At 39.2% G+C, this 12,365-nt stretch overlaps 1 protein-coding gene across 4 annotated transcripts in view; it reads right to left on the bottom strand.

Annotated features, from left to right (window-relative positions):
• The window catches only part of ATP8A2 (ATPase phospholipid transporting 8A2), a 349,978-nt gene that overhangs the window by 235,588 nt on the left and 102,025 nt on the right, over nucleotides 1-12,365 (bottom strand). For all 4 annotated transcript variants that reach the window (XM_055802562.1, XM_055802564.1, XM_055802565.1 and 1 more), the window contains one exon: nucleotides 7,875-7,939. In XM_055802562.1, coding sequence (XP_055658537.1) covers nucleotides 7,875-7,939 — 65 coding nt within the window. The remainder of the gene's footprint in view (nucleotides 1-7,874; nucleotides 7,940-12,365) is intronic.

Raw genomic sequence — 12,365 nt, 5'->3', positions numbered from 1 at the left:
GGTAAGTGTAGTACAGAAGACACTATTGGAACCATACTCTTTGCTTGAGGACAAACACACTGATAGACAATTTACTTTTTTAATTGCCTGCTCCCTTCAGGTTTTCTTCCTTTCCACAACCAGTCTGAGTTTTCCCAATGGTTATTACAATAAGTTTTAGGTAGCAGCCCAACAAGATTTATTTTAGCATGTGCATAAACCCAGTATCAGATCAGAGCTCTAATTCTTTAGAAATCCAGAGCAATTTATATGCAGGATTCCTAGATAATCCCAGATTTATACATCTATCAGTATTTAAATACAATGAATAATGGTGCCTGTTAAAGATCTCCTTAACACATTTTTCTTAAACTGTTCAGAAGCGTGGAAAGAAAAAGTGCCCATAAGAATCAAGGTCATGAAAGTAATGGGATAAATCCAGTAATATATTAATTCTTAAGAGGTTTTCCCTATAGGTGATAAAACCTTCATAGTAATGTTACCCTACAGAAGAGCAAAACTAAGAAAACTACATAATAACCATGTTTTCTGTATCCTCACTCTTCACTGCTAAATTACAAAACAACTGCACGTAAAGCTTCCCTGCAAATCCTAAGACCCAGTTTAGGAAGTCAAGACAGTGACTACAGACAATAAGTTACACCATGAATTTTTGTTGGGTTTTTTTTTTAACATGGTAGCACAAACAGGTTTATCCATGCTCATATTCAATAGCACATCCAAACACTGAAGCATGCAAAAGATACAGCGGAGTAAGCAGAAGAGTGACAAGAGAGCAGCTTTTGCTTCTATGCTAATACTTTTAACTAACATGATCATCAATAGACACTGACATCAAGGGTTCTTACGCTCGAGTATCAGTTTGTTATTTACATCTATGTATAATACAGGACTGAGTCAGTCTAGGCACATGAGTTCTGCACGGCACATTTGCTGTGTAGCTCATTTGTATCAGAGTTACTTTACAGGAAAATACACAGGCTCAGAACGGGCTTCCTCCGATTTTGCCTTTCTGCTACTGTTCAATACAGCCCAATGTGAAAACCAGTCGATACACTCCCCTATCTCTCCTTTCCACAGGACTGAAGAGGGGGAACACACCCAACGTTGCTTGGTTATAATACCTGCTACTCTCATCTCATGCTTTCCAGGGCCTCTCTGGGTGATCCAATTTCTCTTCTTCAGCTTTCCCTGTCACTGCTCTCAACTCAGCTTCCATGAGATGCCAATGAAAGAAATTTACCCAGGTTAAGAGCTACACAATAAGACTTTATGGTGTTTCAAATGTAATTAAAGCAGAAACTGAATGCAAGAATTACACCCAAAGTAAATCTCATGCTCAAAATATTTTCATTTGAAAAAGCTTTATTAAGAAAAGGAAAGAAAAATCAAGTGAGCATATGTATGCATATAGTTAAGCCTATAAGGGATAAACATTTGCAGATTATTATGCTAAGTTTCTAAAACTCAGCTGAATCAAGCTAGAGATTAGTCTCTTCCATTCCCAGTAGATACCCGAAGAGAACAAAATTATTGATTTTTCCCTTCAAGTGCATGATTTATTGAAAAATTTAGCTCTCAAAACGAAGCCAAGGCAGTTGTTCGATCACATCTCACCTGCTGCTGCACACCAAAGAGCAGAAGTGGGGGGAAAAAAAGTCACACAGGGACTGCACAAAGGGGAAAGTGTATTAATATTTAAAGGCTCTAAGCTCAACTCGGATCTTGTAAAAGATTCGTTTTTAGCATTAATGGATTTCAGAGGTGGAATATATTAAACATAATGCTACAGAATTTCAGTGTGAGAATCTTCTACTGATGGATCTTGGGCTAAGCTGAGCAGAAGTCATAATTTCTGTTACAAGTGCAACATACAAATACTGCTATGGAGATTCAACACTGGAAAGATTGGCAAGTAACTAAAGACACTCACCTTAGAATTAAAAGAACCTGCGGCAATTAACAAAACATGTACAAGTTCTATGCTTAGACTTATGCAAAATTCAGTTCTATATTAAAAATGGTGATAAGAGTACTTGGAAAAAAAACCACCAGAAGTACTGTGGTTTGAAAACACGAGCGATGTAATACAAAGCATTTTTGATGTACCAGTTCAGAAGCTCCACAAGTTTGTGCTCCTGTTCTGGAAAAACACGTTATCTGAGCTGAAGCATTACAGTCACCTTCAACATTAGATATGTCATCATGATGTACCATGTAATTACCCATTTTCTTCACTTAAAAGACTAGCAACTATATGTCAATGATGTTTTTTTCTACTCAGCTGACATGCCATGGCTCTCCAATTTTCTGTCTTTTTTCTCATGTTCTGAAAGCTTCCATTAGGTTTCTTATGTTTACTGAAAAACTTCTAATACTACTGTCTTCCTTTACAGCTAGACTCTGTAACCAATGTCTTCCACGCCTGAACTTAATGGAGCATCTGCTAGATGAGGGGGCAGCAGAGAAAAATGAGAACATGGAATACTCATTTTCTACAAAGCTTTTTTTTAACATACAAAGTCTCACTAGAACTTGAATTAGTTAAGAATAGATGCTCCTTTACCTGTTGCTTTTGCTAAAATGTATCCACATTTTAGTGGCTTGTTAAAGACTCTGCATTTCTCAACACTTATCAACCACGGTTACATTTCACAGAAAATTTCAAGTACAAAATCTGCGCTTCACACTGAAATGCTCCCAGACTACTGATGCATGGCACATCTTAAGTTCTCAACTTTGCATGGGAGATGTTTAACAAGAACCACTTTTCAAATTCAAATCAGTCCAACAGCAGCCACATCTCCTTCCTCAGAACCCTTGCCTAAGACATGCAGCTGAGATTTTGTCATCTCCAGCTCTGAAGAGTTACAGGACCAGAAAAGAGATATTCTCAGATTTTTTTGCAAAATTTAGGTGGTGTTATTTCAAAGTAGTAAAGCTACACAAATGAAAAGCATGAAAAATAAAGACACTGGTCTTTCACATTTTTTACAACTGTTGTAGTATTAGCTCACATATTCACTCATGAAAGGGAAACCAGAAAGTATCAGCGAAAATTAGGCATGGTAGATATAGTACTATGCCCAGGTGGAAACCCTCTTATTAACTTCGCACTTCCCACTCTCCCACCACTCATGTGCTCCAAGCAACATGGCTTTAATGAGGCAAGTGTTTAGCATTGAGTTCTGCAAAGTATCTTCAGCTATCTCAAGAGCGAATCCTCAAGTGATTCTACTGAGCTACTGCTGATCAACACAGTTGAAGCCAGAGTCAAGGTTTAAGGCATTCAATTCAACTTGAGCCATCAGCAACACTACAATTTCAACTTAAAAAAGGAAACTATTATCGTATTTTCCCAAGTGCTACCTCCAGTTCCATAGCTGAATGAGGAGTTCAGTGGAATAGAATGAGCAGAGGAGCTGCTTGTAATTTTTTATCTAGGGTGTTTAAAGTATGCCTGACAGAACATTGATCGCATATTTCCCTCGTATGTTGGCAGAGGTCAGGCAAAACAAAGGGGAGGAAAGAGCGGATCATTCTATATTAACTCATGTTTGATAAGAATTTCTCATTCTAGTGTGTCCTCACATGAAGCAACACAGCAAGATGCATACAAAATGGCACATATTAATGATTGTGTCAGTCATACAGCGTGAGAGATCAAGGCTAACTGCTCTTACTGGAGGAACAGATCCATCATAATGGACAGTACTCTGCAGAGTCAGAAAGCCTCCCATCCCCATACACTCTTTCAAGACAAATAGAGTGTCCTCAAGGGTCTTAAAATAGGTTCCACACCCCCTACCAAAGTGCTTTCTGGTATTGAGACAGGAGGCGAGTCCAGTAATATTTTTGTGTTTCTTACATATGATCTGTGACCCCCTCTACCATCATGGGGTCTATCTGTCAATATACCTTTGATTGTTGTTCGTAGTGGAGACTGCTAATTAGATGAATCTGCCAACACTTCAACATCATAAGAGAACAGATTTTCAATAACATTTGTAACAGTAGTTTTACAGTTTGTCCTTATCTTAATTTGGATCATGAAGACTAATACAACCTCAGATCTTCTTAAGACAGTTCAATAGCCATTCAGCTTCCCAGTTTATTACCCTGGGGTGTTTTTTTGTACCCATTTTCTCATTTGTACTACACAGCTGTTAAAGTAGTCTTGTTTCTCTAGAAGTTTAAAGTTAACTCTCTGGAGTTCAGACCAAGAGACTAACTTCTTTTTGGGTATCACTGAAAAAAATTCTTCTGCGTTCAGTTTTCTGAACTCAACAGTTTCCACTTCTCAGGTAGTTAACACAATACCTCACGAGAGAAGCACCACATTTATTTACACAGAAGCTTAAAAATTGTTAAAATAATTGCTTCCTCTACTATTCCTCATTTGATTCTAGCATCCATCTCTTCAACAGCAAAGATGACTGTTTATTCCTGTCTTACCCCCACTGCCTCAGAAGACTTCAATCTGAAACTGGGCAGTGGACTCAAGATTCAGCGGTTCAGTGGGTAGATCCGTCACCTTTTCCCTTTCATACCCTCTCTTTCATGGGGAATGAAGTATTTAGCCTTTTGTAACTTACTTAATGAAGTTCTTTCCACAGGGATCCTCTCTTTCACTTCAAGTGACATTTTGGCAGACCACAATATTTGCAGTGCTGGCATGGGGGAAGTGAGAAGAGATGCCATTTTCTCCCAGTTCAGTTCCCACATTACATTACCCCTTAGCTAAAGTTGGGGAAAAAAAACAAATGTATAAAAACCTCAAAGGGCATATGCTAAATACAGAAAGGAATCAAAATAAGCCTTCAGGAGCTTGAAAATGGGAGATTCCCTCTATATTTCCTTGGAGTACACTAGCTCCTATCTTCCAGCATTTCCTGCACCCTATTCTTAAGCTCTTTATTTCTTTCTCCAGTTGTGTTTTCTCTCTGGTAGCCATTATCGCTTTTGCAAGTCTATGCTGAGATAAAAGTAAGAATAGGTTTCACTTTGTTACAATTAATTTGGCATTTAGAGTATACACTGAGGCAGGGGTTGTCAACTGAAGCTGTCAGGTAGGCAGGTGACACTCAAAGGGACTCAAAAAGATTGGGTAAGGAGACTATTAGCATGCCTTCCCCAAAATCCACTACCCAGCCCACAAAGTGCAAGCAGATAGACCTGAACAGATACAGTCTCACAAGTTCTTGCTGAAGCAGCACATTTCAAATATTACATAGGATCTACTCAATTAAAACCAACTGTCTTAGGCCACCATTTTCTCATGTTTCAAGAGAAGAATCAGAGACTTATCTAAGCAGCAGAAGGATTTACTAGGACTTCAGGAATGTCAACTGCATAGATGAAGTTTGTTAAAACCCCTACTTTCCTAAAGCAATGGAAAACATATCAAGTTTTCAACATAAAACACAGAAGCCTTTCTGGGAGTCTAAAAATCCTACAGTAATATATATATTAAGTGTATTCCTTTGTACAGCTATATGTGTTTCAGTGAGTCTGTGTCTGTTTTATAACAGCAAGACTGCAATCACACCAATCAACCAGAGTTGGTTCTATACATAGGCCAAGGCCAAGCTGTTACTGCTGTTGAAGATAGGAAAGGAGAACAACAGAGATCTAGGCACATTCACTCACTTATTATTGCTTAAGTCCAGCCTTTCATCCCAGAAAATGCAAGTTCATTTTTGCCTCATATTGAAAGTCCTTGAACCATCCTACCTACACGGTTTGACATTTAAAGCAAAACCCCACAGTCAAAACGCTCACCACTAAAGGCATACGTAGTAAATCATTCCATTATTCGGCCCACCCTCTCACGGTCCTTTCACTTGACTAACAGAAGTCACAATTTAAAAGCAGGTGCTGAAGCTGTTGAGATAGTACTCAGCACCTTCTGTAATAATATTCACTATAGAAAAAGTGAATATTATTCACTTTTTACTCACTCAAAAAATCTGCATCTCACTATATCATGGTATTCAAAACCGGAAGTAATGAGTCAGTCAGGCTAACATGGCTTAAGGTCTACTTTGTCCAACTTCTGGATATTTCTAAATACCAAGCAGCATTAGCTCCATTTTCTTCCTCTGATCTAGCAAGAACTTCTCAGTTTGCCTCCCTTGCTTTAGCCACAGGTAATCATTGTCTAAGCTTTATTATTTCTAAACAGGCATACACAAAAGGCACAATGCCTCTGCAAATTTAGAGGAATTACTTTTGAGTCAGGTTGAACTAAGAGCTTTACTTACAGGGTCAAACAACTTCAGAGCTTCAGAATGTGTAAAAAAATTGAAAACTACACAAAGCACAACCAGCTTCTTCCCTCTAGGTTTAGTTCACAATACAATCAGGAAAAAAAACCCTCACACCCAAAGTTTTCTTATTAGTATAATTCTAATCAAATAACCTTTCTGCCTCAAGCAACAAAGACCACGAGTTGCTCATTTTCTGCTGAAGTTTTGCATCTTTCGTCACATTAAAAGGTCTAGTCAGCCAAGTGTGTTAAGAAGCTCGTAAGCAGCACAGTATTTTGATATCACAAAAAGGAAACAGTTCTCTTGAAGAGGGGCCATTCGGAAGTGGAAAAGTGGGAGGAGAAAACAGTCTGAACTGATTGAAGTCTCCAGGAAGGCATTTAGATATTTGCTTGAAACACCTTGTATACTCCAATCTATACACACTTAATGCAGCTAACAGTTTGAAAAACGAAAAAAAGGAATCCACCTTATACCACTAGAGTTATCTGAACAAGACTCAATACAGTAACACAGAAAAGAACTTCTGCAAGAAAACTAACATGGTCTTTGTTGCTTGAACTCAGCGGCAAGACAGCTTGCATCAGGGTACGTTACACTGCATGGAACCTAGCAATCCAGCCTCTGGAGGCAGTTCATCTCCCCTGGATTCACTGGGATCTCCCAAGTTCTGGTGATCTAAAACTCTAAGCCTTGAGATGCCACAACTGCATACAAACAAGTTAAGTCTAAGCTGAAAACACTGTCAAGGCTACCATAAAGTACATTACATAAGTGCTATTTCCCAGCTATGTCTCACACAGTTACTTTGCCACAATAGTATTCCCCTCTTCCACCAGATCTCCAAATATCCAGCAACTCCTTCCATACTCAGATACAGGCTTTGCATCTCCCATCTGGTGAAGCCAGATGAATTGCCAACTTTAAATGCACATACCAGATACTGCTCATTACATATCTTTTCATCTATCCTACAAATACCTTTAATAGCAATCAGATATTCAAGTGATATCAAATGTCAATACAGATGTTGAGACAGGCAAACTGGAAAAGCTACCTTTGGGAAGTTTCACATACAAACTCAAGATTTTTCTAGTGAATTTTTGCACATACTCAAGGAGCATGGCAACCAATCACAGGCAAATTCTGATCCCATTTTTAGGTCCCAAAAGCAGTACATAGGTAACTTCACAATGCAGCTTGCTCTCAGATGTTAAGGTTGGTTACAGCTGTTCTATGCAATGCTGAAGATAGCTTATTAAGTTGAAATGAGTCTTTTAACTTGGTTTTCTTTCTTCATACTCCTACATCTATACCTTAAAACCCAATTATATTCCTGATGGCATACTGCAGGTTTCAACAGTTTGCAGCAGAATTAAACCATTGGAGCTAATTACTTCCTTGTTCTGAGACTATAGTTTGATCTGTACAACTTGTGACTGGATACCTCAAGAGTACATTTTGCACAACCCACTCCTGTTTTAGCATGATTTTTTTACCTTGCTACCTTAAAGGAAAGAGATGAACTTTGTCATTTTATTTAACAGCTTTCCTGTTGTTCACACCTCCTTCTGCAAAAAATTGTCCCAGTATTAGCTTACTTACGTCTAGCGAATCCTCATTGACCAGGATGAGAGACATACTCTGTGAAATGAGTCTGCAAGAGTATCCTGCAAGAAAACAACAAAACACACAAGGATTTACTTCTCAGAAGATTATTTAAGGTTTAGTTAAACATTAAGATGAGCACCTATAAGCCAGATTAGTTTTTGAGCAGTTACTCCTACCAGGCAGGCTACTGGAAACATTGGTGTATAAGGACACATTCCAACTTGACAACTTTACTAGCAACACAGGCTGCATTTTATCTGCATTTCCAATACTCCACTTGAGATGTTTTAACCAAAGAAAACACCATATGAACTGGATGCAATAAATACAGTCTATAGCCCTACAGTAAAGTTAAGTATTTTTGTACCTAAACTTTATCTACATGAAGGCAGTGTCACCTTCAACACAACAGGAACAGATCTGAATGCACAGCTGCAGTTATGCCACATGACTGGAAGCACACACTAAATTAGTCCATGCTATTTAATCCCCTTAGCCCACACCTGGGTTACATGAGCATTTTTTACTCCTCAGAGTTTAGTGGGGAAGGTCCTAAGCTTCAGCAGAACTACTAATCAATGGCACACAAATCCCCAGCGGACTTTTATAGCCATCAGGTAACTGCACTAGATTATTCTTAGTGCAGGACTAAGGCATGAAAGAACAAGAGCAAGTTGCCATAGTCCAGTGCAGCACTCTGAAGGCAGTTCTGTCCATTCGCCTCGACAGCAAAACTCAAAGCAGAAATTATCAGGACAGAAAAAAACACCTCTTATATTTGCAATAGTATAAGCCAGTGACTGCAGTACCACTCAATGACACTGAAGTGACAGCTACTCCGCTACATGATTGTCACCAACACGAGACAAAGTCGTATCCAGGATATATATACTTTGCGTTTACAGAATTAACAGTTTAATTCTAGCTCATATTAACGGCAGGAAAGAAACACAAACTCACATCAGATTGATCCCATTGCACTATCCTAAAAGTTCATACAGGTTCCCTTGGGATTGGCACAATCAAGTAGCTTTGTGAAACAGTAGAGAACTCATCTATTTTGAGGCGTATGCCTTTTAATGCTCATCTAAGTTACACAGGAAAAGGAAATACAATAGAATTATTTTATATTTCTAATGTGCTTTTGTATAGAAACCAATCACATCAAGTTTAAAAACTGCTGTCAAATAAAAAGAGGTCTCAGGAAGTCTTACTTCTCTTAAATGGAGACTACTGCTGTCTAAGAGTAGTATCCCAGTGATGAACCACTGCCAACAGGTTCAAAAGCAGCACAGCATAGTCAATATAAAGAGATTTAGTGTCCCCATACCTCATAAGTGCAAAAGAACAACTCAGGCATGAATTTATTTTCTGTGGAATTCTTTGTTTCTTAGGAAGGCCATACTGGCTCATCAATTGCAATGCAAATCTTTTCCTCAGGCTACAGAATTTTTCTAATTGGGCCAGTTTTGTAGGTGTAATCCAGTGTTAACCTGCCTGGAACATGAACAACTGCTGTCAAGAAAACAAATCCCCCGTCTTCCTTTGTGGAAGGCATCACATAGCCAGGTGCTTTCAGGCAGCAGGTTTGATTACCTGCAAAAGCTTTGTTTCTCTTGCATTTTCACAGCTGTGTGCAATATCAGGTGCAACCTTGCAGATGTATTTTCATCTTATTTATGTTAAAAGGTAAGATTTACTTTCTGCTTTAGAGAACAATACAGAACAACATTGAACTTGCACGTATACCTGTTGGGAAAAGGATGAAATACATTCTAACAACACACAGCCTACATCGGTAAAGCTTTGCAGATCATCTCCACTGCCTGTGAAGAAGTACTTAGGTGGTAGTACAGAGCTGAGTAATGAAGCTTCAGCAGGTGTAAACAAAACACTAACTTCGAAAAAAGTCAGTTTGCCTTTTTTGAAATTTAGTCCCAGGTTGAAGAACCACTTTCTTATTTTTACTGAGGAGAAAAAGAGTATATTAATAACTTAAGCACTTCCTTCCATGTCAGGGTTATTCTTTCCCCAGGGAATGGCAATAAGCCTTGCACAGTAGGTTGTTAAAAATTCAGTATAACTAATTCAAAAGAATTTTCTAGTAGTATTTGATTGGAACGGCAGTTGCAATAGCAAGCTGTAATTTCTAAACCACTACACAGTTTCACTTCACCTCTTTCAAGACCAGCACAATGCCACTTGACAAGTAAAGCTGAAAAAAAAACAACTGTGGAAAAGAGAGTTGCTCTGCTGTGCATCTTGGAAGTCATGGAATCAGAAGAACTGATCCTGCAATTTTGCGTCTTGTCAACACATTAAGCACAAAGGAAAGATTGGAGTAGGATGATATAATCAAGCCTAAAACAGATTTATAGGAGATCTATATACTACATAAAATTTCAGGACTATGAAGATGTTAAAATCTAGTGCTACCATAAAACAAACTGGTAACTGTAACAAGTGACATCTGAAGTCTTATCTTAAAGTTTTATACTAGTATTAAGAATAGTTATTATTGGCAGTACTAAAATGGCAAACAAAAAATACAATCTCTAGGATCATGGCATATTTTTGTCAATGCTTTCCACTAAAGCAAGATCAACTGCTGGTTCAAAGCCAGGTATAAAATGTCAATCCACACCTGTAATTTGCTGTCTAGCTCTTTAAAAGTCTAACTAAAAGTCCACGAGGCAGATATATCAGATATTATTAGGGCTGATTTCCCTTCAAATGTCCTGGAAAAAAAAAGATTGCTTGAATCTGAGTTCAAGACTATAGTACACAGGCACATTCATTCTGCAGGCATACCAGAATCCAGCATCTGCAGCAAGAATGATTATTTTTTTTGTTTAGAAAGGGCACATATGGCCCTGCTCAAACTTCACACAGGGATATAAGTATGCTTCAGCTCTCTTAATGTTGAGCTATGATTTATTATTATTTTTCCATTTAAATGAAGTATTCTCACCTCTAAATTGGAAAGATATGGGTTTGACAGATGAACTCTCAGATGTGTAAGGTATTAGCTGGATGGCTGCATCCAAGGAGTTACAGTCAACAGCTCCATGTCCAAGTGGAAACCATTAAGTCTCCCTTAGGGGTCAGTCCTGGGACCAATACCATTTAATATCTTCTCCAGTGACAGTAGGACTGAGCGCACTCTCAGCAAGTCTGCAAACCACACCAAGCTGAATGGTGTAGTTGATATGCTAGAGGGAAGGGATGCCATCCAGAGGGACCTTGACAGGCTCAAAGAGCAGGCCCATGACAATCTCATGAAGTTCAGCAAGACCAAGTGCAAGGTTCTACATCTATGCTGCAGCAATCCCAAATATCAGTACCAACTGGGTGATGAACAGATTCAGAGCAGCTCTACTTAAGTGCCTGGGGATGCTGGTAGATGAAAGAGACAAGACAAAGCAGCCTCAAGTTGTGCCATGGGAAGTTTAGATTGGATATTCAGAAAAAACTATTCACCAAAAGGGTGGTCAAGCATTGGAACTTGGCTGCCCAGGGAGGTGGTTTAATCACCATCCCTGGAAGCATTTAAAAAAAACCATGCAGAAGTGGTGCTTAGAGGCATGGTTTAGTGGTGGACTTTGTAGTCCTGGGTTACCAGTTGGATCTGATAATCCTAAAGGTCTTTTCCAACCTAAATGATTCTATGATTGGTTGGACCTTAGACCCCACCGGGGGTGCTGCATCCAGCTCTGGGGCCCCCAGCACAAGACAGACACGGACCTGTTAGAGCAGGTCCAGAGGAGGGCCACAAAAGCAATCAGAGGGCTGGAACACGTTTCCTAAGCAAAAAGGCAAAGAGTTCAAGTTGTCCAGCCTGGAAAAAGGAGACTCTGGGGAGAGCCTTCAGTATATAAAGGGGGCTTATAAGGAAGCCTGAGAAAGACTTCACCAAGACCTGTAGTGGCAAGTCAAGGGGCAATGGGTTTTAACTGAAAGAGGATATGTTTAGACTGGAAATAAGGAAAAAAAATTATGATGTGGTGGTGAGACTGGTGGATGCCCCATCCCTAGAAGCATTCAAGGCCAGGTTGCATGGGGCTTTGAGCAACCTGGTCTAGTAAAGATGTCCCTGCCCATGGCAGGAGGATTGGGCCAGATGCTCAAAGGTCCCTTCCTACCCAAACCCTTCTATGGTTCTATGACTTGAAGGCAGTGCTCACAGCTATGAATACATACAGTGAGAGCACTTCAGCTCAACTGTAGAGATTGGTTCCTTGTTGAAGGGAGAGATGCAGTTCAGTAAACACCAAGTTCCCATTCCCAGAAAACAATCATTAACTGTCTGGAAATACATCAATACTGATTTTCTGGGAGGCTGCTGAGCACCAGGATGGTAGTAAAGAGAGATCCGTCATGGGGGTTTTTTGCCCCATTGAAAGGCAAGACAAGTCCAGAGTCTGGAGATTGTTTTAAGAGAAGGATAAGACTACAAGAACACTGTTAAACCTTCTAGAACTGTTT

The sequence above is a fragment of the Falco peregrinus genome, chromosome 4 (assembly GCF_023634155.1).
Source record: "Falco peregrinus isolate bFalPer1 chromosome 4, bFalPer1.pri, whole genome shotgun sequence".
Taxonomy (NCBI): domain Eukaryota; kingdom Metazoa; phylum Chordata; class Aves; order Falconiformes; family Falconidae; genus Falco; species Falco peregrinus.
This window is presented reverse-complemented; position numbering and strand designations above follow the sequence as displayed.